The sequence below is a fragment of the Caretta caretta genome, chromosome 2, assembly GCF_965140235.1.
Source record: "Caretta caretta isolate rCarCar2 chromosome 2, rCarCar1.hap1, whole genome shotgun sequence".
NCBI classification, from domain to species: Eukaryota; Metazoa; Chordata; order Testudines; family Cheloniidae; genus Caretta; species Caretta caretta.
Genome location: NC_134207.1, coordinates 39373673 through 39400957, shown reverse-complemented (window position 1 = coordinate 39400957; position 27285 = coordinate 39373673). Strand labels below are relative to the sequence as shown.

The 27285-nt window shown below is 42.2% G+C and overlaps 1 protein-coding gene across 9 annotated transcripts in view; it reads right to left on the bottom strand.

Moving 5' to 3' along the window:
• Positions 1-211: 211 nt before the first annotated feature.
• RGS22 (regulator of G protein signaling 22) overlaps positions 212-27285 on the bottom strand; it is a 93155-nt gene continuing 66081 nt past the window's right edge. For 8 of the 9 annotated variants that reach the window (XM_048841345.2, XM_048841348.2, XM_048841349.2 and 5 more), the window contains 9 exons: positions 25344-25502; positions 23285-23362; positions 19605-19766; positions 13951-14130; positions 12232-12393; positions 7433-7531; positions 5817-5919; positions 5066-5185; positions 212-3779 (listed from right to left, as the gene is read on the bottom strand). In XM_048841345.2, coding sequence (XP_048697302.1) covers positions 3763-3779; positions 5066-5185; positions 5817-5919; positions 7433-7531; positions 12232-12393; positions 13951-14130; positions 19605-19766; positions 23285-23362; positions 25344-25502 — 1080 coding nt within the window. In that variant the 3' untranslated portion in view covers positions 212-3762. The remainder of the gene's footprint in view (positions 3780-5065; positions 5186-5816; positions 5920-7432; positions 7532-12231; positions 12394-13950; positions 14131-19604; positions 19767-23284; positions 23363-25343; positions 25503-27285) is intronic. The other variant, XM_048841346.2, reaches the window with a different exon arrangement.

Here is a 27285-nt window from a genome sequence, read left to right as displayed (position 1 = left end):
GGGGAGTTTTGACTGAATAACTTCATGGCTGGGCTTTTAAAAATAAACAGTCCACTCTAGACAAAGAATACAAATGATTTTCATAAAAAATGTAGGATTTGATGGGAGAAATGTGAAGTAATATGGTAAAGGTACTTAGTATAAATACCTATATATTCAAAACATCAGTTAAGAAAACTCCAAACAGTTTCAATATATTTGAGTTTGGAAGGATTAATTTTTTATTGGTAAATGTCAGTGAACATCAATTACATGTACAAATGTATGAAAACATATTTCCATCAATAATAATTGAAATTTACAGAGAGACACAGAAAAGTGCTGCTTGAGAGTTTATTAGAGTTTGATTTAAGGATATTTACTTTGAATATTTTGAGCTGTGATGTTTACAATTTGTGTTTTAACAGCTCTGAAGCTTGAAGTTTTTGAATCTGTGTCTACTGCCATTAAATAATAATTGCCTGACCCACCCACCCCAAAATTTGCCACAGCTGTGAAAATTTCAGCTGATAAACATTGGAAAAAAGGCTTAATGATATTATCCTTCAAAATGATAAAAAAATAAAAACCAAATTCTGCTAAGCCTAAATATATTGTATCCCATGGCACTAAATGAGAAAAGTATATGTTCAAATAAGTATAATTAGACTCTGTGTTTTCACCACCGCTAGAGCAGATAAATCACCAATCAGATTGGAATGGTTTCTGATATTGCATATTGCCAAATAACAGGAGTTTTTGCCTCAAGCTGTAGCAACAAACTCCATACAAAACTGTTGTTCTGCTAGAACCCTACAGTTTTCTAAAAGGCACATTTGATAAAAGCCAAGGTACCCATGGTTGAAGCTAATGGAAATGAAGTGTGGTTTGACAAAAGGGAGGGATCTTAGACATACACAATGTAACTTTTTTACTTCTTAAAAAAAATATTTACTGCATTGAGTGCTAAAGAAAAGTGCTGGATCAACAGCCCTAGCGCTGATTTATCCATAGAACAGGTTTCAGAGGAACAGCCGTGTTAGTCTGTATTCGCAAAAAGAAAAAGGAGGACTTGTGGCACCTTAGAGACTAACCAATTTATTTGAGCATGAGCTATCGATGAAGTGAGCTGTAGCTCACGAAAGCTCATGCTCAAATAAATTGGTTAGTCTCTAAGGTGCCACAAGTACTTCTTTTCCATAGAACAGGGAAAGCCAAAGGCAGTGCTGACATTCCCATTTGTAGTGATCTAGAGTAATCCCATTTCTTGGGTCAGAAAATAATTTAATCTCCATATCTATTTAATCCTCAGCCTCTCTGCTGAGACTGGTAATTACCATTATCTGACACTAGGTGATGGACTAAAGCTAACAGTGCTTTTCAGATACATCACCAAACAGCCATTAGGTGGTAAATTTCAGTCACTATTGGATAAGATTAGATCCAGTAACCTGGAGCTGAAAGGAGCTCTATCACTTAGCTCTGTCCACTCAGACACCCATTCCCCCAAATTTACACCCAACCCAGCCACTTTCTGTCTAAAACAGATGTATAAAAATGATGATATATTCCTTATATTTGGTGGTTTTAATAACACATGACCATCATCAGATGCATACTCAACGGGATACTGGCTACATGTGATTTTTTTATATAACATAGAAATTCAAATGTGAAATGGACTAAAGAACATCAGAGAGACAAGGTGGGCGAGGTAATATCTTTTATAGGACCAACTTCTGTTGGTGAGAGAGACACACTTTTGAGCCACACAAAGCTCTTCTTCAGGTCTGGGAAAGGTACTCCAAATGTCCCAGCTAAATGCAAGGTGGAACAGATTATTTAGCATAAAGAGTTAGTGCATATTGTAAGCGACCATTAAAGGTAGAGTGACCCATTAACTCCTCTGAGTCATAGGACAAAAAGAGGGGGTTAGTGGTTAAAGATTGTTGTAATAAGCCATAAATCCAGTGTCTCTGTTCCAGCCACGATTTTAGTGTCTAGCAGAATTATGAATTTAAACTCCCAGGCTCATCATTTGAAAGTGTCATGCAAGTTTCTTTTGAGGATGACTGATAGGTTAGATATAGAGTGATTGCTGTGTGATGCTCTCTGGGGGACCTTTGGGTTCATAAAGCAATGAATGGATTGTACCAGCCTTGCAAAATTCTAATCCCTGACTGAGAGAAGTATTTTTTTTAAATAGGCAAGTAAGGTAATTTTTTCATCATCATTGTCATGGTAATGGGTGGGAGAGTAGTTTTTGTGCGTGGGCTGGTAAATGTTCGTGACAATATTGCAAGGCTGAAATACATTCATGTGGAGTGTTATCATCTGTGACATATATCTGGATAATAGGCTTCATTTAATAAGTAATCCAAGTATGACTCAAGTAAAAAGCTACTAATGAAAGATAAACATTGTCTTCATGCTATTTAACTGTTTCAAAATACCATGCAGGCGAGAATACAACAAATCAGAAACAGACCATCAGTCTGCAGCATTTCATACCATGCCACACACTTCCCAGAATACAGGTAGAGTCACTCACTGACTTTTAGACTAAGACATGCCACTGCCTTGGTGGCATGGCACAACTCTCTTTTGCCTTTCCCTTTAATGAGAGGCCGGCCACATGCCACTGCATGTGCTCTGCTAGCTGCAAACAGTTGCAATGTGTGCTGTTCAGGCATACAATGCAGAAATAATAGAACCAAAAGTCTATCTGAACTTTAGGAAGTTCTGTGTATATGCGATGGGCGGGCCTGAACCTACGAAAGTGAGGTTGTTCCATCTTTGCCCTCAACTCTGCAGAAACCCTTCCATAAAAGCTCCATATGGTTCCAGCTCCCTGAGCTTAAGAAAAAGGGGCTGGCTGGACTCTTCCAAATTCCCCCCACAGCCCATATGCTGCATTAATTTCCCACAGCCTACCACTCTGTGCTGTGGAATGAATCCTTTATGGGGAGGGGCTCTAGGAACAGCAGAGGGCAAGGATGTTCTTGGTAGGGGGCTACACTGGAGTTACAGTGGATAGCCTGGTCTCTGGCAGGTCCCTCAGATTCACATGTATCCTTGCCTTCTTCTACTGGGTGTAGAGAGAGAAAAACCCCATCCTGTAATTGGTATAATTCCTAGGAACCGCCACAAACTGAAACTCAATGAATTTCCGTTCCCATACCTGGGTTATGCCCATGTACAGCAGAAGCCACTAACCTTGTGGCTTGGAATCATATTGACTGAACAACAGGGCTAGGGTTTGGTTTTGACAGCTCTGCAATCTCATGAATCATTGTCAGTAATGGAATGCGAGTTGCATGCGAGTATGTAAAGGCAGAATCAGGGTCATAGTGCACAAAGCCACCCTGCTTGACAATTATAGAATCAAAGGCAGAGGGATCCTTTAGCAAATGCATTGTGCTGTATTTAAGATGGTGTAGCACTTATTCACTAGCTCAGGCACTGAAGAAGCTGAATCCAGTTGTAAGATCTTTGGGGCAGGAACCACATCTACCTGTGTGTTTATATGTGTGATTGGACCTAATCCTGATTGCAGCTTCTAGGCACCAACCAGCGTAAATAAGAACAATATATTGCCACTGAGTATGTTGGAGGGCTTTCCTTTGTTATATTGATTCTAGCGTCTGTTGGCTCTTATAATATCCAAACTGATTATCTGTGCTCTGAAAAGATGAGCGCAAACCAAACCACACATTATTTATTTTGACTGCTAGCTCGTCCCAAGGCCGCCATAATTCATTATCTCTGCGTTCTGTTCTTCACTTAGGTTTTAAATCCTCCTGCAAAGGGTAACAGAATACCATTAGCAAGGCGGCAACCATGAGGAAGGGATGGAACTTGTAATCACCAAGATATCAAGAGGTTTTAGTTCATATCTAGGCAGTAATGAGATGTGCTGCTCTTTGGTAATACAAGAAGGAGAGGAGCAGTGCTAAGAGTGAGCTGCATTCCTGTATCAGAGGCAGAGTCACAAGAGCAGACAATCACATCACAGTCAGAGTCTCAGGGCCATCCTAAGGCAGCCAAAACCCTGGGTTGTTTGTGGGGAAAAGGAAGGGACAAAAAAAGAGATGGAGTACTAAGGAAGTTAGTGGGGCAACAGAAGGTAGCAAGGAAATGGGATGGGATGAGAGGAAGAGAGAAAAGGGAACTGATAATGAGGAACCAAAGATGTGGGAGTGATTTAGAGAGCATAAAGGAGGACAGAGTCATGAGGGGAGGAGTTGAACAGGCTGAAAAACCATGGGAAAGAAAGAAAGAATTTTAAACAGTGATGAAGAAAACCTAGCCTGTCGCATATTGCTCCTTCTGCTGGTCACAGACAAAAGGTGTTGCCTCAAAAAGGGCCCATCCAGGCACTACGAAGTGCACTAGCAATAGGGAAGGGTTGAGTCCACCTTGCCTAAAGCAGGAAAATTAAAAGAAAGCAATAAAAGATGAAGGGGAAACTGAGGGCTTGTTTACACTTACCAGGATATTGACGTGCAGCGATCGATGCACAGGTGATCGATTTAGCGGGTCTAGTGAAGACCCGCTAAATCGACCGCAGATCGCTCTCCCATCGACTCCTGTACTTAAACTGAACGAGGTGGGAGAAGTGTCTACTGTCGACATAGCATAGGGTGGACACCGTGGTAAGTAGATCTAAGTATGTCGACTTCAGCTACGTTATTCACATAGCTGAAGTTGTGTAACTTAGATCGATCTCCCCCCATAGTGTAGACAAGGCCTGAGAAGGAATGGAGGCATGTTTCCATAGACATTACAGTAATTCTAGACTGCATCAATTTAAAAAAAAATTCAAGAGAGGCACCATAGGTTCAGCCTAGCCTGAAGGAACCCAGGGGACTCTTAACCTGGGGTTTCAAATTGTAGCAAAATCTGTTTTTTCCTTTGACATCTCTTTCATTTTCTCTCCTCTACCCTTTTTTATTCTGTTTTAGCTGCAGTGGCAGAGTTAGTCTCTAGCTAGCTCTGAGTCATAATCTGAGAATTTCAGAATCCAAGGATGTAATTCAACAATTAATAACAAACAGAAGCAAATTATTAACTATTTGGGACTCACTTCCCACGTCTTTGGGAAGATTGGACTGTTTCTCCCAAATCAGACTAGTGTTTGATGAAGTGATGGATTTCTCTGGATTTGCAGTGAAGTCAGGCTTCAAATAGGTCATGGATGAGATACCTGTATAAAGAAAGCAATTTGAATTTGAGGGAAACTGTGCTTTTGCTTAGGAGAAGTGCCTATTTTATATACAATCATACACAATCTCCAAAAAATTAATGGATCACCACAGTTGACTGTATAGTTTTGGGGCATGGACTATGAGGACATTAAATTCAATGCAGATATGAGCTGCTGCAACTCCCAATACCTTCAGGGAGAGAACACTGACAGTGTAATAGAATGTTTAAATTATTTTGTCCACATAAAGTTCAAGTGGCTGTAGTGCAAGGAACTGGGGAGGTAAAATGCAGCCTAGAGCACAGAGCTGAAATGCACGGCTGCAGAGTCAGTGCACGGGCTGAAATAGAGAGCATTCTCCTCTGTGCTACATGTGCATGGCACTGGTAACATTGGATCCCATGGCCCTTCCCCTGGCTGCTCTGAACACCACCCTTATCACTGAGCAATATGGGGCTGGTGTGAAGAGCCAATCCACAGCAGACAGGGTAGTTTGCTAGTGGAGGCGAGGACCACCTACACAGCCCTAAAGCAGAACAAATGAGGAGGGCCTCATGCTGTGTGACTTTCACCATATAATGTTTAGTAGTCAGAATACTGTCCTCCTAAACCACAGAACATGATTAATAACCTGTAGAAAATAATGATGTCCTTTTCTCCAGATCTTCTTGTATTTTAAGGAGTACTCTCTCCTGCTCGAGGGCTTCTATGTACTTGGAATAAGACCAGGAAACCTGAAAGAACCATTTTCAAACATCAGCCTCTATACCATGTGACTGGTAGTTGATGGTCTATTTCAGCAGCAGGAGGGCTTGTTTATGTTAATACAATACCAGCTTTCTCGCAGCTGAAGAAGTTATTGAAAGGGGAGTTATGCCATTAAATACTGAAATTATGAAACAATTCACTAGCAAGAAGTGAATCACAAAGCATTGGGAGGTGCAATTCAAAAAAGTCTGACAGATTGGATGCTTATCCTAATTTATTTTGGTCTCCATTTTCTTTTACTCTTCCCTTCTCCATGTCACATTTTTCTTCCTTTCCTCTTCCTAAAACATTACAGAATCTTACCCCTGCCAAAATTTCATTCTTTTTGTTCCTTTGAGCACTCAAAAGTGCCCACTCCCCTGTCACCCCCCCACACCGCCGTGAGCCTCTCTATGTTCTAGCTACCCCTCCCAGATCCCAGCAGGTGATATGAAATCTCCTGATTCTTTCTGTCCACACTTGGCAGCACCTTTCTACCTACTGAGATGGTTGGTCTACGACATGGTACCTTCTCTCCTGCAGTAAGGAAAAAATGCTGCTCTTTAAATTTTAATGTACCCAGTCAGGTTCAAAGTAAGCTTTAGGGCACTCACCCAAACGTTATGAGACTGTACCTCTGTTTGGTTTAAGGCAGGAATGTTCTGTATCAGCCTTTTTTTCCCTAAAACATTGAAAGTCTGAGGCTAATTTTAGATTTGGTGGCTCAGTGGGAGGAACTTTAATTCACTTCCTACATTAGTACAGGATTTGAAGACAGAAGCTGGTTCAGCAGAGGATACCAGACTCCTAGAAATTCTGAAGCCTCTCCACCCTGGCCTGTCCATGTAGGGTAGCATCCTGGCTTCAGAATCAGTCAATTGAGCCTTTTCCAGAGATGGATGTCAGCAAAGGTAAAAGGCCTCTTTGAGGGAGAGGACTGTGTAGGGGACAGTGTGCTTAACCAAACTTCACTGAACCCAAAAACATGGATTTTGGTTGGTTTGAGATTTTGGATGACATTCAAGCTGGTCTATATTCCAAACTATATTCCATCCATTCATTTTACACTATAAACCATCACTTGGTATTCAGAAGCTGCTGTGCTCATTCCTTTTGTTATTTGAAAGAAAAAAAATTACTATTCCCCTGGCATTATAGATCCCCAGTCTTTGGGAAAGTTCTGATATGAATCTGAAACTCCATTGCCTTGGTCTTATCTCAAGTGTAAATCAGTGCTACCTTCACTTATAAACTCAAAAGGCCTCAAGTTGTTAGAAATACTCCCCAGCATCTAAAAGTGAAAGAACATTAGAAGAGGCAGGGAAGGCTTTTAACCTGAAAAGTTAATGTACCAGAAATGACCAGTTCTTTAAGAACCCTGCAACAGCAGCATTAGTAGCCAATCCTCCACCTTCCCTTTACATCAGCACCCTGCCTTACTTCTCTCAATTGATGCAGGTGGGGGTGTGGATATCTGTAGCAAGATATTTTATTACTCACCTGTCGTCCATATCCAGTTACAGATGAAGGTCTTCCTCTACCCACACTGTTCTGATCTGCAGAAATACTGTCTGATAAGCTGACAACTTTTTTCACTTGCTGTTACCAATAGAAACAATTCTTTGATTAGTTGCAAATAATTGCAGCTGAGCTGGGGTGAAGAATTAAAGTCAGAGAAGATGGTATTGTTGCATTTCAGCTGACACATGCAATATCACATAGCACTCCAAGAATATTTTGTGCATCTTTTGTATTTCTGATGCCCAGTTTTGTAGTTTATCATTCTTGCATGCTAATAAGATTTTGGTTTTTATAGGCGTTGGGATGTGAATCTACCTGCTGTGGACTAACTGTCTGTGTGGACCCCGCTAATGCACATTAACAACTTGTTAATGCACTTTGATCTAGTCCTCTTTGAAATAGGAGTAGATCAAAGCTCATTAACAAATGGTTAATGTATGTCAGCAGAGTTCAGTGGACAGTTAGTTCACAGCAAGCTAAAGCAGAGTAGATTTGCATCCCAATTTGCCGCAAACTAAATGTTTGTGTAGACAAACTCACATAATCTAGATTTTTAAGGCCAGAAGGGACTGTTGTGATTATCTAGTCTGACCACCTGCATAAACAGGTCACAGAACTTCCCTGAATAATTCCTGCTTTAAGTCCAATAGGTCTGGGTGAACTAGAGCAGATTATTTAGAAAAACATCCATTCTCAATTTAAACATTTTCAGTGATGGAGCATCTACCACAACCCTTGGTAAAAACCCTCACTGTGAATGTTTTTCTGATGTCATAATAATGCTTTGCATTTGAACCTTCCATCTGAGGAACTCAAAGTCCTTTACAAACATTGATTAATTAACTCTCACGACAATCCTGTGAGGCAAGTGTTACCCCTATTTTGCAGATGGCACAACTGAGCAAGAGAGGTTAAATGGCTTGCCCATGGTCATGCAGCAGAGATGACAGAGTCGGCAAAAGGACCAATATCTTCCAATTACCTGCCACAGAAGAGCATCTTTCCTCTATACTTCCCTCATTCTCCTCACCATCCAACTGACCAGAGCTCCTGAAACACTGCCCAACAGGGTCCTGAGCTGCCCCTCCAGCACGAATTTTATCTTCCATCCCAAAGCAGGACCTCTGAACCCTCAAACTCTCCGTTGATTGGACAGAGACACAATATAACCTTGAGTACAAATTTTATACTTCCTATTCTTTAAACTGGGAATGGGGGATTTGTGAGAGTTTTTGGATGATGACAGGTTTCAGAGTAACAGCCGTGTTAGTCTGTATTCGCAAAAAGAAAAGGAGTACTTGTGGCACCTTAGAGACTAACCAATTTATTTGAGCATAAGCTTTTGTGACCTACAGCTCACTTCATTGAATGCATACTGTGGAAAGTATAGAAGATCTTTTTATATACACAAAGCATGAAAAAATGGGTGTTTACCACTACAAAAGGTTTTCTCTCCCCCACCCCATTCTCCTGCTGGTAATAGCTTATCTAAAGTGATCACTCACCTTACTACATGTATGATAATCAAGGTGGGCCATTTCCAGCATAAATCCAGGGTTTAACAAGAACGTCTGGGGGGGGGGGGGGGGGAGGTAGGAAAAAACAAGGGGAAATAGGTTACCTTGCATAATGACTTAGCCACTCCCAGTCTCTATTCAAGCCTAAGTTAATTGTATCCAATTTGCAAATGAGACTGGGAGTGGCTAAGTCATTATGCAATGACTATTTCCCCTTGTTTTTTCCTCCCCCCCCCCCAGACGTTCTTGTTAAACCCTGGATTTGTGCTGGAAATGGCCCATCTTGATTATCATACACCTTGTAAGGAGAGTGATCAACAGGAGAGTGGGTTTGTGTGTGGGGAGGGAGGGGGAGAAAACCTGGATTTATGCTGGAAATGGCCCAACTGGATTATCATACACATCGTAAGGAGAGTGATCACTTTACATAAGCTATTACCAGCAGGAGAGTGGGGTGGGGGGAGAGAAAACCTTTTGTAGTGGTAAATACCCATTTTTTCATGCTTTGTGTGTATAAAAAGATCTTCTACACTTTCCACAGTATGCATCCGATGAGGTGAGCTGTAGCTCACGAAAGCTCATGCTCAGATAAATTGGTTAGTCTCTAAGGTGCCCCGAGTCCTCCTGTTCTCTTTGCGGATAGAGACTGACACGGCTGCTGCTCTGAAACCTGTCATGCTGATCTAACACACTAATGACCGTATGTTGCCCTGGCACAAAGCAGTACCACTTGGTCAACAAGTCACCCACTGTACGATTTTAAAGCAGAAATCGGTTAAACAGCAGCAATCCATTCATGTAATAGATCGTCTCTTCCTCTAACCTTGGATTTTCTGTTTCCTACATTTCTTGGAATTTTCATAACATTTTATTTATCTTCCTCCCCTAATTGTCCTAACATACCATAAAATCCTGGAAATTAAAGTTAAGTAATTTTCCTATCCACCAAAGAACTGAAAGGTTTTATAAAATAGTGACTGACTAACTTACATCTTCCAAGAAACTGCTTTAAAAAAATAGTTAAAGCTTTATGGTCTAAAAATTAAAGATCCTGTTTCTGCTAGATACTGAGCACCCTCAACTTCCTTGGATAAGAGAAGCTTAGCACTTAGTAGGATCTATTTAGTAACCTACATTTGTGCCAAGCGGATAAAGAGAAGAAGGAAAAGTCAAACCCTGGCACGGGGGATTGTCCTCTCTTGGTGGAGGGCAAGGGAAGGATGAGCACAGATTTAAACTAAAACTAATTGCAACTTTTCAGTCAGGCTTTGGGTGCTTTTCCGGTTAAGATTGCAAAAGCTCTTTCTGTAAGTGAAGTGCAACTGCTTATGCAGAAATATTGTCATAAGAGCAATTTATAGAGTGACTAATGCAAATAGGAATAAGGAATGGAGCATGTATAGACTAATGCCTTACCCAGGAGCAAAACCATAGCTCAAAGCCCAGGATGAATTGCTGGGTTTGGCCATGGGTAGATGTGCAGAAAGGGAGGGGGAGAGCAGCCTCCCTCGAGCTTGCGACCTTCACAACAGCTACTTCAGCCCAATAGCTGAAATACTGGCATGTGAGTGAATCCTCTGGCCCTGCTATGGGCTACCTTCACCTCACGACCACACAACCCAGCACATTGCCACCCAGGGACTGTGCATAGAGCTGGACTCTGCACTGGACAGAGATGATGCAACCCGTGTATAGCTCCCCTGTGTCCAGCCCCTCTACATTGGATTCACTGCCACAGGGCCATCAACAGCCACAGATGAAGGAGCTGGATTTTCCCCTAACGCTGACTGGCACATACACAGAATATTAAAATATTCAAATAATGTAAAGAAAAGATTTTGCACAGGCATCAACTTTTCCTTGCTCCATAACAATCTCCTCTTCTACATGGGACTTTCTTTGTGCTATATAAGGGCTAGGGAGTTTCAGCTTTGTTGCTCCAAACTCCATAGTCTTCAAAAAAAAGAAAGAAACTAGAGAGAAGGAAAAGTCTGTTTTTACCAAGGTGAAGACACAAACATGCACTACCCATAAATGTTGCACTCTTTATCCATGCCCATGCAGGCATTTCAGTAGGGAGAAGATGTGCTCTGGAGCAATGAGCATGAGCTGGGGGTTTCGGTCTTGGCTTGACACTGACAGCTGTGTGGCCTTGGGAAAGCCACAGCATTTCTGTGTCTCTGTTTCCCTTTCTAAAAGGGGATAATAATAGTTACATGATCTCCCAGGCTGTTGTGAGGATTTATTAGTTAATGTCTCTACCTATCTAGCTACTCATATAGTTCACATCTCTACAGTATCTGAGCACCTGTTTGTACGGTATTTTGAATACGTACAGTGCTATATAAGTGCTAATTAGAAGGCTTGCAGGTGTAATAATTTATTTGCTCTTAAAGGGACACACACGTATCACAGTTGGCCCAACATTTAGATTTTGTAAACGCAACCTTTCATCACACAAAATATCAACAGAATTTTTTCCATATTTTAAAAACAAAATTTCAAGATAAACAGCTTCACAAACATTCCCCTGTAGTAGCTGCATCCCAAACACAGCCTACTTCTACTACTGCATGAGAAACTAACAACTCAGACAAATTAGAAACTACCCACTAACAAAAGTGAAAGCGAGTAGACTGATAATGTCATTGTCAGCGCTTAGGGAAATGCAAAAAATAAACAAAGAGGATAAGGAGAGAATCTTGTATTGGCATTTCAAAATCTTTGTTTGAATAATCTAAAAGTGCTTTTTATTACATATGCAAAGAAACATGTTGATTTTAAATATAATTTGTGGCCTGATAGTAAACAGCTAAGCATGGTCTACTGACAATGACAGCGTGTTCTAATGCAATTCCATGTGCAACTGACAGTTTTACGTATGCAGCACATGCAGGTCCGTTTGAAAATTTAGCCTTTCATGTTTTTACTTTTTCCTTCACCACAAGAGATGATCAGAAATATATTTCCACCCTATTTAAAATGAGAGGGAGAACAAATGTCCCAATCCTGCAAACACTTACCCATGGACTTATCTTTAAGCACACAATTTAAGCATATGCGTGAGTGTTTGCAGGACTGGAGCCTAATTCTCCAAGGACTGAATTGTATCTGAAGCCTGTATTCTAACAAAAGACATTTAGGGCCTGATCCAAAGCCAATTGAAGTCAATGGGAGTCTTCTCATGGCCCATAGGGGGAATATTTGAATGTTTTACTCTTGTTTGCTGAAAAATGTGCTTATGGTATTTCAGCTTCTCACCTTTACGAGTGCAAGTCTTTCCTCTGTTGTTTTTCTTTTCACTTTTTGTCTCTTCTTTTCCTTTTTTCGCTCCAAAGTAGGCAAAATTTTCTCATCTGCCAAATTGCTTCTAAATTCACAAAATTTTGGCCAAAATTTAAACAGAAGAGCAAAAATAGTCATCTGAGCAGAAAGAAAAGGAAGCATAACATGACTATGTTAAGAAAACAGAGTGTACTGTAAAAAGTAAATGTAGTTTACCATAACAATGCAATAACTATTTCCTTTTTAGTACACAGCACGTTTCCTCCCACGTATTGTCTCTTGACATTTCAGTCTAGCTTTGCTCTGCACATGCTTCTCATCAGTATGTTTGTTACTGGTGAGAAATATTCCTAAAACACAGTTAAAAGACACTCTTTTTTATATTTCCGTAAACAATTGTTTACATTAATGAAAACATCCATCATTTTTTACAAGTATTCTTTATAAAATATTCACCACTTGGATTGCTTTTTACACCATTCTTCTGCTTAAGTATTCCAAATATTCTGTTCATCAGGGAGACAGCTTTGTTTTTTTGCCCTCCTTAAGAGAAAGGAATTTTTTTTTTTTTTTTTTTGCCTCTGGAAAAGCTCTTAAACCACATTAGAGATCTATGAGCAAATCTTGGATAATTTTTAAATGATATAATCTCTCATGGGGTCTTTTTTGAACTGGAATAAGAAAAACAATAAAAAAAAAAGCAATCAGAGAGCAATACATTCTACTAACACATTGTGCTAAGGCATGATATTGCTGAAAGTCCTGTATTGTCACTTGACTTCAGTGGGAGTTGAGGGCGCTCACCACTTTACAAAATTGAGGTCAATGTGCTTAATAGTGATATTTGATAAGAATGTCAGTCATATCGTTGTGCCAAATTCTTCCATTAGTCCCACGCTGTATTTCTGGACTTTGCTGCATTCTATACAAGTTGGGCCCTTAAATCAGCACCTTCTCTTATCTTATGATCTGTATGAATCCTCCTGTCTTCCAAATCATTCACCTCATGATCTGAATGTTTTGTGGATTTGCATTAATAGATCTTTTAAAAAGGGGTAGGAATTTGGTGGGAAAAGGCACAGCTACATGGTTTTGAGGAATAGAAGTATAAAAGGTAATGACCATAGAAGGTAAAAAGTGTGGGTTTACAAATGACCTTATTTGGTCTGTGCAGCAGAATGAGCAGAGAGAGAAAAAACCTGTTCACAGCCTGTTCCTATTACACAGACCTTCTGAAGAAAAGGAAAAAGAAAAGGCAGCATTTTCAGTAAGTTATAAGCTGCCTTTGTGTTTTGCTAATGTCCGTAACATTTTTTGTATCTACTTAAGTGGTTCCTCAAACCACAAAATTTGGTCCCTACATTTTAACTATTCACACCAAGCAATTCAGTAAAATGGAGTAGTAGGTCTAAAGCAAGAACTCCTAATGCAGGGCTGATCACCCCTTCCCATGGTAAAACCAGCTGAAAAAGATTATACAGCGTATTGGTGATTAACAATATTCAGAGGTCTCTCCCACATCTTGACCCTTTATTTTTCAGGATAACAATTCATATAATGACAGCAACTTTGTGCCCACAATGATTTCTGGGCCCAAAATTGTGCCCATAATAACAGAGACCATCTCTAAAGATCAGGCACAACATCTCTAACCAAATCTGATACTTTTCTCCTCACCCATCCCCATCGTCTTACCTGTGCCTCTCTAAATACATATGGCCCTAGTTCTCTCCTGTGCTCTATAATCTTCTGAGCTTGCTCCGGTGGGATGTCAATTTGCAGAGCTGGTGGGATGGTGGAATTAATAAAGCAGTTGATGATAGCTGTGATCTTATTCTGGATAGTGGCATCATCACAGTGAGAATGGCACAAATCCTGAACAGTGGAAAATGCAGCATACAGTGAATGTATTATTCATCAGTAACTAGCCATTCAGTCCTTTACAAAAGCTAAGCGATCTGAATAAGATCAGTTATATGCAAATAATTATGACACACAGTGGTGCAAGTAGATTTTTAACTCTTACCGGTATGACGACTCATGGGAGGGACACAAAGTGGGGCACCAGCTAAAGGGGGGTACGCGACCTCCTCACGTGACCCCCACACATGACCTCCCATGTGACCTCCTCCCTGCCCTGTTCCCAGCCCGGGGCCACTGTGCTCTCCCCATCCCCCATTACCTGGGAGGAAGGCTCTGTCCTCCCACTGCACTGGCTCCTTCTGTAATTCGGCTGCTCTTCCTGGCAGCCAGGCCCCAGAGCCACTCCCGGATGCTGCCCGGTGCAGCACAGCAGCTGCCTGGAAGAGTGCCTGGCTCTCCCAGGCAGCTGCTGCGCTGCACTGGGCAGTGTCTCAGGCAGCATGGCTGGAAGAGGAGAGGCGCTGGCCTTCTAGCCCCTTCCTCTCCCAACCACAGGCCTAGGGAGGGTCACTTGACCCTTTGTGCCCCTCCCGCCAGTCGCCCGTGCCTCACAAAAAATGTTCTATGACTAGAGCCCTGCATGAATACAAATTTATACTTGTGGATGTGGATATCCATGGACAGAAATCGGTATCCACTGAACTGCAAGGCTTTCCCAGGAACCACAGTGGCAAAAGGAGCAGAATGTGGGGCTGCCAGGTGGTCCCACGCCAGCAGCTCCTACAGCGCAGCTGTACCGCCCCCATCCCCGCCCGCAGCCCTGTTCTCTGGCAGGGCTATACAGACCCCAGAAAGGAGATACAGCTGTGTGGAAGAGCTGGGGGCCGGGACCGGGGATGGTACAGCCGTGCCAGAGGAGCTGCTGGCGTGGGGCAACCCAGCAGCCCCACGTTCTGCTCCTTTCGCCGCTGTGGTTCCTGAGACAGCCCTGGGTGTTCAGCAGATACCGAATGTGTCTTTCTGGTATGGTGTACCAGCAATAAATATCTTAATGGTACAGTGTACCTGACCGTACCGGCTTACTTGCACCACTGATCATACACACACACACACCCTTAACTAAGATGCAACAGAATTCTTGCATTGACTTTCTTAACAACAAATGACACCATAAAAGGCCCAAGACATCCTGGGTGGTATTCATAGTCATTGAGCAGACGTGATAGTCCCTGAATGTGCTTCTGGTGAAGCTGTGCACTTGATATTCTAGATTCAATGTCAGCACGTTATTGACAAAAGTAAGGTAGTTCCAAACACGAAGGCGTGAGAAGGACTGATTTCCAAAAAAGTCTATGGATAGCATGGTGACTCATAACTAAAGGGGACAAGGAGACTCCCTACAAACAGTGAGATAAGAATGACTCAGGATGGTATAAGGAGCTCTAACCAGGAGAAATGGCATGAAATTAAGAAAGGGAACAATTTAGGCTACCAGTGAAACCTTCTTGACACTGAGATCTTCAGGATTGTTTTATAGTTTCCCAAAGTCCCATGGCTTGGGATTATTAAAAGTAGAGTGGACACAGCACTAAAACATGGAGAACAGGAATTCACTTGCAAGGGTCTCATTCCTATGATCCTATAATTCTGATAAAACCTGTGACTGAAAGCAAGTGCTGTGTAGTCAAGCTCTGACGAAGTGCAGTGGCAGCATTAACCTATGAGAAAATGTTATGAAGAACTGCCTTCAAATCCTTTGATATGCATTTTCCTTCTGTGCAGAATTCCTAACTTTCCATAGTATTATGAGTTTATCACAGTTCCTTAAATATCTCTATTAAGATGCAGTGAGCACTCTAGAGAACCTGTGGGAGCAGATCTGATTGAGCTCAAGAATTTGGGTTAACTTTTGATAGAAGAATTTGTTTTGCAACTTGATCTTTAATCTGAAAGGAAATTAAACCCCATTGTTTTTAAAAGATATTTCATAATTCAGAGAACTGTTTTGTTTTTATTATTAATACTTTTTAATGGTGTGAAAGGAAAAGATGATAACAATTACAATGAGAACAGATAAATGTATGTTTGAAAGGACAATAGAAAACCATATTCATCATATCCTACAATAATATTATGCCTTTTCTTATTAATTTAGGATGTAAAAAATATCAAATAAATCATAGAGGAAAGAGAAACAAGCCATAGGATATAAAAGGAAAGATAAGAGGCAGAACATAGTGTAGCAGACAGAAAAAAAATCCTACTGTCTAATATTTATTTTAAAAGTCATTTCTTCTTATTTATTATCTTTTAGTTGCCCAAAAATATCCTACCAATCTGCCAGGTGGTAAGGAGCACTGCAGATGTCAACTCTCACAGGGAGTTCTGTTTGAAAACCAATGGCACAATATGATCCAGGCACTGCAGGCAGGTACTATGCAAAGTTCTGCACACAGCTTTTTGGCAATGGTCCTATGGTACATCCTGACCTGCAACGCGCCTGCTCGTCTAGTCCTTGGCATCTATGAAGAGCAGCAGCTGCCAACTCTGCCAAATTGTGTGCATGTATAATTATGGTCAGATTGTACTTTTCTTTGTTAGATAGGAAAATAAATAAAATTAACATAAATGGAGGGTAAAACAATAGCTTTCTTCATAGAATATGTCCACAGAGAAATCACTTCAAATTGGAGCCCACTTTTCTCCATAATGTAGCTCGGGAGAACCACAAACCAACATAAACCTCAGTCATTTGTGTGTGGGTTTTGGCCTCTCAGCTACTCCCAGTTCTGGAGTAACAAGTGAATCACCATCTCATAGCCTTAGCTAGAGTCTCAGTTCTGCTGGGCCTTCGGAACCAGTGGCCTTGGGAAGCACTTAGAGTTCAGTAATTTCAAAGCCTGATGAGCCAGCTCTGCTTTTCTGTGGTGGCAGCATTATTCATGTGTTAACTTGTATTTATGATGGCTAAGCAGGTGGCCAGCAATGATTACTGGTATCATTAGTATCTCATTTATTTATAGCTATTATTTATTTTTTAAATAAACCTTGAAACATGCAAATTAAGCTCATAGCTTGCCCAAGCAACCACATATTCTTACACTATTATCCTCATCCTCCCTCCTGCCAGCCCTTCCATTTGTTTGTTACTCCTACTTGGGACTGTCTTTAGTGTTTGTGTTCATACAGTGCCTGGAAGCACTGGGCCCCAATCCTGACTGAGGTCTCCATCTCTTACTGCAATATGGGATGAATGATAAATAATAATAATCATTGATCACATTAATTGATCACAGCAGCCTTCCCCACTCTCTGCAGCCTATGTGTAGGGGCCAGGCATTGTCGTAGTCATAAGAACAGCCATACTGGGCCAGACCAAAGGTCCATCTAGCCCAGTGTCCTGTCTTCTGACCAGTGGCTAATGCCAGGTGCCCCAGAGGGAATGAACAAAACAGGTACTTACCAAGTGATCCATCCCCTGTCGCCCATTCCCAGTTTCTGGTAAACAGGGGCTAGGGATACCATCCCTGCCCATCCTGGCTAACAGCCATTGATGGACCTATCCTCCATGAACTTACCTAGTTCTTTTTTGAACCCTGTTATAGTCTTGGCCTTCACAACATCCTCTAGCAAAGAGTTCCACAGGTTGACTGTGCTTTGTGTGAAGAAATACTTCCTTTTGTTTGTTTTAAACCCGCTACCTATTAATTTTATTTGGTGACCCCTAGTTCTTGTGTTATGAGGAGTAAATAACACTTCCCTATTTTCTCTCGCCACACCATTCATGATTTTACAGACCTCTATCATATCCCCCTTTAGTCATCTCTTTTCCAAGTTGAAAAGTCCCAGTCTTATTAATCTCTCCTCATACAGAAGCTGTTGTATACCCCTAATCATTTGTGGTGCCCTTTTCTGAACCTTTTCCAATTCCAATATATCCTTTTTGAGATGGGGTGACCATATCTGCATGCAAGATATGGGCGAATCATGGATTTATATAGAGGCAATATGATATTTTCTGTCTTATCATCTATCCCTGTCTTAATGATTCCCAACATTCTGTTTGCTTGTTTGACTGCCGCTGCACATTTAGTGGATGTTTGCAGAGAACTATCCACAATGACTCCAAGATCTCTTTCTTGAGTGGGAACAGCTAATTTAGCCCACGTCATTTTATATGTATAGTTGGGATTATGTTTTCCAATGTGCATTACTTTGCATTTATCAACACGGAATTTCATCTGCTATTTTGTTGCCCAGTCACCCAGTTTTGTGAGATCATAGAATATCAGGATTGGAAGGGACCTCAGGAGGTCATCTAGTCCAACCCCCTGCTCAAAGCAGGACCAAACCCCAATTTTTGCCCCAGATCCCTAAATGGGCCCCTCAAGGATTGAACTCACAAACCTGGGTTTAGCAGGCCAATGCTCAAACCACTGAGCTATCCCACCCCCCTGTAGCTGCTTTGGACTTCACTATCTTGAGTAGTTTTGTATCATCTGCAAATTTTGCTGCCTCACTGTTCAACCCTTTTTCCAGATCACTTATGAATATGTTGAATAGCACTGGTCCCAGTACAGACCTCTGGGGGACACCACTATTTACCTCTCTCTATTCTGAAAATTGACCATTTATTCCTGCCCTTTGTTTCCTATCCTTTAACCAGTTAGTGATCCATGAGAGGACCTTCCCTCTTATCCCATGACAGCTCACTTTACCTAAGAGCCTTTGGTGAGGGTCAAAGGCTTATCAAAGGCTTTCTGAAAATCTAAGTACATTATATCCATTGGATCCCCCTTGTCCACATGCTTGTTGACCCCCTCAAAGAATTCTAGTATATTGGTGAGGCATGATTTCCCTTACAAAAATCATGTTGACTCTTCCCCAACAAACTAGTCCTTGTGCTCTCCTGAACACAGGCATGACTTACTTCCTGCTAATACTCTGGTGCAGCTCCATTAAAGTCAATAGAGCTACGCTGATCTACTGCAGCGGAGGATCTGGGCCAAAGGAGACATGACTAGTTTGGGAGAACGAGAGGATGATGACAACTCAGACTGCATCTTTCCTGAACACTTACCCTTTGTAAAATTGTGTACATATTGTGTATAAAATTAGTATTCCCTTTACTTACAATGGATAATACTAGTGGAATTTATCTATAACCTGAATAAACATTTTAAGAATGCCCACTGTGTTTTGTACAGCACAGAGCACATCAATGCTCAACATATAAATAATAATAAAATTTTGGGCATGAGTTAATTGACAATATCCCTGTAAAGGTCAATAGGATTCTATAATGTATATAAGCACAAAGGAATATGGGTATGAAATTCTCAATTAATTTAAAATGAACCAGGTGGCATTGATGTTGACAGTAAATTGCATCAAGGCACTATAGTTAAAAGTCTCCTGAAGTATGTTAATGGATATATACTTTTAAATCTACATGATATTCCTCTGCTCACATTATAGCACCATACCTTATATTTCTGAACCTCTTGCCAGAAGAGCACTCCATTCTCCAGTAAATCTCCTTTCAAAGACACAAAGCGCTGAAATTGTAATGCTGTTATTGGATTCAGCAGCGCTTTACGGAACATGATTATTTCTCTAGATGAAGAAACCCACTTATTGTCCACATGCTGTCAAAAGGAAAAAAATGCACTGAATAAACTGTTTCAAAAAGCAATAACAAAAGCATTAGTTAGGGTAAACTGTCTGATTCTTATCTTTGCACTGACCCTAACTTTCAGTAGTTTATGACAAGGATACAATAGAACTTGGCAATCTTTCTTTTCTTTTCTTTCTTTCTTTGTGTGGTTGGTTGGTTGGGACAACATTTTTTGGAAAGGAGGGACGAGAGAGGAAATGGAAACAGCCATTGCTATTAATTATGGCAACAAGCTATGTTTCAGGGAACAGTTTGAGTTTTCTACAAACAAACAACAGCAACTAAGAGAAAAGAACAGACAAACCACATTGCTAAAAACTCCAAAATGCTTTTGACATGGACCTCACTAACAAAACCAGTTTTGAAAAGTGTTGCCATGATCACCAACAGAAGCTGGAGAGTTTGCTGTTTCTGGAATGAATTCCACGAATAGTAAAATGTGATTTAAAGTCATCGAGACATTTTGGGAATCTTCATGCTTCAAAATAGACAGTGAAACAGAGCGCATGAAAGGGTGAGCGAAAAGAAAAGCCAGAGGGGATAGAGAAAGAAAGACAATTTATGCAGAAGTTCATTTGACATGAAGTTTAGAATGGAAATCAACCCTCAGTCCTTCTTTACTGAGCTCACAATTCTCATGCTTTACTATTATTCTTGTACAATAAGCCAAGCAATTCCTCGCTGTTATCAGATGGATGACTGAAAACTACCCTATAACATCAGTATACAATCCATGAGGATCTAAAGGGAGGGAGTAATGTCCCATGGCTAGCAAGCAAGGGGTAGAGGAATATTTTTTGTTGCAAATAGCCTTGGAAATGTAACGTGAAAGCTGGAGCTGAAAGTCTGTCAATGGTTTCTCTTAATAGTAAAATAAAATCACAGGTTATACACAGTCCCCTGCTACAGTCACCCAGCCTAACTTTTGGGCACTGTGGGAACTATAACAAGTCCCTCAATGTTTCGGAAAGCCACAGACAGAATCAGGGCTGGAAATGCTGCCGAGGCTGCTACTGGTGATGTTAGTGCCATTACAAGCTGCCTCCTGGCTGCCAGCCATCTGGGTGCCATCGAGTGGGTTCCTCTGCTGAGCAGCCAGCGTGGCTTTGGGCCACCAAGAGGGCAGTTCAATAGAATCAGAGGCAGCACAGCTTAGTAACTAAGGACAGCACTGAGAGCACTCTTGCTTGCCAATACCGTCCCTGATACAGACTCTGACTGTCTTTGGTCAAGTCCCTTAGCCTTTCTGCCTAAGTTTCCCCATCTGTAGACTGTTGATGTTACTATTCTGGGCTGTGCTTGATTCTCTAGTTAAATAACTGTATAAAAACCCCAGAGCAAACAGGAGAAAATAACCCCAACTCATCAAGATGATGAGTAGCTTCAACTCTTTTGACACCTCTGCTCATGAGCTTTTGTTAGCTCAACTGCAGCCATAACAAGGATGGTTGGGGCTGCTCCGGGGACTGGCTTTATTGTAACACTGATGAGCACTCTTAGAGTTGGTGGGGCAACTGCTCCTCGATCCTGCAGTTCTGCAAGATTCCAGCTTGTCACCCCTCTTGTTTAACCTGTGTATGAGCTTCTAGGAGGGTTAGTAAGGAAGCAAGGACTGTGGTGCCTTAAGTGCACTGATGATACCCCGTTGTACTCCTCCATGCCTTCTGACTCTCCAAAACTGCTACATGCATTACTTAGGGTTTGTCTACACTACCAGGGTTGTCTACCTATGTTACTCTACTCTAGCTACGTGAATAATGTTGCTGGAGTCGACATAGCTTAGGTCAACTTACCGCAGTGTCTTCACTATGCTGCATCGACAGGAGACACTCTCCGGTCGACTTATCTTACTCTTCTCGGGGAGCTGGAGTACCGGAGTCAACTGGAGAGCACTGTGCCATCGATTTATTGGGTTTTCACTAGACCTTCTAAATCAACACCCACTGCATTGACTGCAGCAGCATTGATCTTCCCCGTAGTGAAGACAAGCCCTTAATGTTTGGCTGAGGGCAAGCTGGGTGAGTCATAATCCAGATAAGACTGAGGGGATTCATAGATTTTAAGGCCAAAGAAGACTATTATGATCATTTAGCCTGATCTCCTGCATAACACAGACCAAATGATATTGGGTGGGGGAAGGAACTGGAAGATATGGCAGGAGTAATATAAATCCCTAAGTCTGAGATGATGTGCTCATCACTGGCTGACTGGATTCACAGTCTGGACTTCTGGTTTGCCCCTCAACTGCTACTAGAATATTCAGGACAACAGCAGCTAGACTGGCTTTTTCTCATCCTCAGCTCGGAAGGAGGTTGCAACCATCTCTTCTGGATGCCGACTTTGTGACCACCATGCATGCTGTTGTCACCTAAGGGCTGAGATACCATATTGCTTTCCTCATGCAGTAGCTATATACAATCTGCAGCACAGGCAGCTGGGCTGTACTTCTCTTCCAGTGGAGATGGGTAGTGGCGACCCAAAAATCAGCTTGGTTTAAGAGAAAATTTGTTAAATTTGACTCAAAAGAATCATTTTACTATAGTCCTCCCTCACATGCTAAAGCTGCTTCCATTCAGAGTGCTGTGATCACTGTGATCAGGAATTGGTTAAGTGCTGGGAGATGGGAGTGAAAAAATAATCAAATGCATCCTGCTTATATGATGAGATGTGACAAAAGCACAGCCCTAAGTGAGATGCTGCAAATAACTATTTCCCTAAACACAGGTACCAGGTGAAAACCCAGTTAACAGAACCCACCTGCACTTTGGATTTCTTTCTATCTAGTGGTCTGCAGCGGTAATGGTGACCTGGTCTCTAGTTTGAATTCAACAGACAATAAAATGTAGACTGAATAAATGTATACAACTTGCACGTTGGCAACCACAAAGAGTTCACTGCTCTTCAAGGGGAAAAAAACTGGCAAAAGTCTCCTGAAATGTCAGATGACTGAGGTTTAAGATGTTTAAAATCGATATTATCTTAGCGCTGTAAGGTTAAAATACAATTCTAAATGAAACGGATACTGTGTGATATGATTAAACTTGCCCATTCTGCTGCATACTTCACATTCTCTTTTGTGTCTGCATGTAATCCACTCTCAATAATAAATAAACTACCAGATGCTGGAATGAACAGCTTGTCCCAATAAGTCCACTGCATGGAAAATACAGATGAACGTGCATTAAAAATCCAGTACCAATTATGAGTCTCAGGGGAGTTCAGACTGCTGCACAATCCCTGGGGAGAGACCTGAATTGCTCCAGAGCGACCCCTCTGGCTAGTACAAGTATTGCTGGAAGTCCCATCCAGTTGGCGGCCAAATTAATCACTAATGTCAGCAAGTACAACTCCACTGAAGTCAATGTAATTACACCCACAAATGCCAGCAGTGAACTTGGGCCTAGATATGTAAAGCAGGGAAACAATGAAGAAGTCTCCAGGCTTCAATAGGGAAACAAAGGAATACCAGGGAAAAGAGACATAACATACTTTACTTGCCTTCCAGGACCCAATCTTCTTCTCATTTCTCTGGATTAGGAGATCTTCAGCTATGTCCCTTATCTGTGGCTGAACACAAGATTATCAGTATGTTCATATGCCAAGTAATAAATTCTTCTTGTTTAATGTGCAGGCTATAATGGGTTTGGATATAAAATGCTCCCAGTTTTTAAGTCATCTGCTTCAGAAAAGGTAGATTTGATCAGGCAGCCCCTTTGCAGCCAAAACACCCACCTAAATCAAGGGAAGATTCTCTGAATAAGAGCTGCATGGTCAAACGCAGCATGTTTGGTCACCCTGAATTATGAAGATGGATGGAGAATGTCATCTGGTTTCAATTCCACTAAATAAACATTAAAGCAGCTGTTCTCAACCAGATTCTAAAGCCCCGAGCCCAGCATCTCCTATGGGGCTGAAGCTGGGCACCCCAAGCCCCGGTGCCCCCTATGGGGCTGAAACTGGGAGTGGAGCCCGAGGCTAAAGCCATAAGCCCTGGCGCTCTCTGCAGGCCTGAAGTCAGGATCAGAGTTGCGGGACTGAAGGCAAGCCCTGGCACCTCCACGGGGCTGAAGCCAGGAGCAGAGCCACGGGGCTGAAGCCCCAAGCCTCAGCACCCCCTGAGGGGCTGAAACCAGATGCAGAGCTGTAGGACAAAAGCCACAAGCGGTTCCTCCCTCCCACAGCTGAAACCCCAGCCCCCCCAACCCAGGGGCTGAAATCCAGATCCCAGAGCCCCTGCCCATGACTGAACCCCTGAGCCTCTCAGGGCTAAAGCTCTGAGGCCTCCCACCTCCCCATACCAGTGGCTGAAACCAAGAGATCTGAAACCCCCGCCCACTGCTGGGCCTGGAGTTTTTATAGTATGTTGATGGGTGGGGGGGCTAGGAAAGAAAAAGGTTGAGAATCCCAGCTTTAAAGGACCTTTTTATCCTTTCACTTTGTGATAAGATAGGGAACATAGTAAGGAAACATAAATGGAGGTAGAAAAAGACCAAAGCTCCTATGATTGTTACAAATCATAGTCTTGCAAATAAAATAATTTGGCTTACTTAAAAACCTACAAAATACAGATTCGTGAAAAGTGTCCAGTGCTCTAAATCAACAAATAGAGAGATGGACGATCCAATCTGCCCAAATTTTTGTAAGCCCTTTGAAACGTCTTTATGTTAAAAAAAAAATTAAAACTAAGTTACATGTCTGATTTGAATGACTTCAGTGCCTGGTTGGAAACGGCAGGTTTTGCCTCAATCAGTACAATACAAACTCTCCATTCAGTTTGTGTGTGTCTGCTAAAAACAGGATTTTTTGCTATTCTCAGCAGCAGTGTCATTCCCCCTACCACTCATAGATCCCATCCTAGCTACACTGCCATAAAAGTCAGTGAGGTGGAAGCTATGCCCATAGCAAAAAAGGTAGAAGACGATGTGCCAGCAGGAGAAAAGCTCTCCCTACTCTGAACACTCATGTGTAATTTAATTGATCATTCTTTAATGTAACCAGTCAGAAGCCAGGCCTGAAGCCAGCCAGTCTTCCCACTTGGCAGCTCTGCAGAAGGCCTGGAGTAACTCCTGTAGGCGATACAGCTTCAGGTGGGAGGACATGGGCAGCGTGAGAAACAGGAGTAGCAAAGTGTGGGAAACCAGCTCATTTGTTTGTGCTCTTGTCTCCCTGAGCATCCCTCCAACTCTTTTCTGTGGAGCTGGATTTCTTCTGGGTGTGACTATGTGTGGTGGGGGAGTAGAGAGGGTGAACTCTGATGCAAAGATCCAACTTTTCCCTATATTGGCTGGCTGTGAAGGCAGCATCAACTGCCTTCTTCAGCTTCAGTGGCTAACGAGGCCATCAGCAGGATTGGGCTATTAGAGGGAAAAAAACCTCATTCGCAGGCATCAACTTAACACTGCAAGCTGTATGCACAAGTCACTTCCCTTCAGTTTAAATTCAATATGAGCTATGATTGACTGTCATTTTTCTGCACCATCTTACCCTAGCAGTAAGCTACATCTCAGCATGAAAACAGTACTGGGATGGGCCATATCTGAAACATTACCTTTGTTTTTCTACGTGCCCCAGATTGTTCTTTTGCCAGGAACAGTGGCAGCCACTTTTTTTCTAGCCTCATCTGGACGTATTTTTGAATTTCTAGCAGAACTGCTGCGGAAAGTCGATCATGAAGTATGCGTCCCCAGCCTCCACCTGACTGCATTAGCTAAACAATCCAAATACAATAACAGATTAGAGAAGCTCTTTTGTGTTTGGGCAAATGTTACTTATCCCTTGTGATAGATGCAATGTTATGGAAACATGGAACATTCAAAGACTATTGTGTTAGCTTTATAAATATTAAGTGTATCTATATGGGCTGGCTAGTGACTGCATTCCTGGCTAAATGGGTCAGATAAGGAATGGCTCCTGCAGGAACTAAAGTCAATGGGAGAAATTAACACAAATTCCCAATAATGAAACAATGCAGGTAGCAAGTCTTTTTCAAGTTTCGACCCCTGAGGAATAGCCTGACCTAGTTCAAAGGCCTTGGGGCACAAACGATTTGAAACTGTATAAAATACCTTCCCTGAGTTGAGGAGGGTCTCACACACATCACCCAAAAACCCGGGAGGAGGTGGTCAGGGGACAGGGGGGGTTGGACAGGGGGTGGGGTCCCAGGAGGTCCCAGGAGGGGGGGGGGGGCAGGGGAGGTTGGATAGGGAGTGGGGTCCTGGGGGGGATAGTTAGGGATGAGGGTCCCAGGAGGGGGCAGTCAGGGGACAAGGAGCAGGGGGGGTTGAATGGGTGGGGGATTCTGAGGGGAGCAGTCAGGGGGCGGGAAGTGAGAGGGGGCGGAGGCCAGGCTGTTTGGGGAGGCACAGCCTTCCCTACCTGGCCCTCCATACTGTTTTGCAACGCTGATGTGGCCCTTGGGCCAAAAAGTTTGCCCACCTCTGTGCTAGGAATACCAAAAATACAAAAATAAATCGCAATTAAATAATCTGTTAGAAAAATAAACTGGGTATTCATCAAGTGACGGCTAATTAAAGTGGACACCTCTCAGTCAACACAAAGTTCTGCTGGAATAAAGACATGTATTTGTATAATTGTTATTGTGATGATTTCAGGAATCTGCAGACAGCTGATGAATTCTATTTGAAGCTGGAGTCTCTCTATGTGAATCTGGGTCAGACTGCAAACTCTATTTCTAATGTGGGGCTTATTTGCCTTATCTTCTGTCTTTTGCCTCATATTGAGTTAACACCCACAGGAGGTGACAAGAGGCATTCTTGCACCTGGCAGTGGGCTAACAATAGAGGGTTGTTGAACTCTGGTGATCCTCCATTTAAATGGTGTACCCATGGACAAAGATGGCTACTGCTCCTAGTGGGGGGAGGGAGTAAATAGTCAACAGCTCACCTGGTGAGGGATTTTGATTACCTGACAAAGGGGACTGGAAACTATAAGATAAAGGGTCTTTCAACAACCACTGTAGAGAGCAAAAAGGCATTGTCTGAAGGGGTCAGAGAGAGACTCAGTGATTCAGAGGAGAAGCCATATGGAGAAGAGGAATCCTGGACACCCAAGATGACTATGACCTAAACCCAAAGAACAGTCAAGATTGGTGAGTAAACTGAGGCAGGGAAATGTGTAAAGGCATTTTATTGATTTGTCTAAAAATGTATAATTCTTTAGCTATCTACAGGAAAGAGTGATTACTTTTGGAACCTTTCAAGGTCTGTGTGTCTGTCTGCTTCCACCATCATGAGTCCCAAAGGAGGTGAACTGTAAGTTTGAGTGCCCACAAAGTGGATCTCTGGGAAAGGGTGTGTTTAAGCAACTGGGGTGTCTATGTGGGCTCAGCACTGGTCCTGGGGGACTCGGGCAGCTGGACCTTGAAGTCCCATTTATGCAGACAGAGATCTTGCCCAGAAAATGTGCCAGAGATGCACAAAGAGATGGTGGAGGAGCCTATTCTGACTCAGGAAGCTTAAAGCCTTTATGGC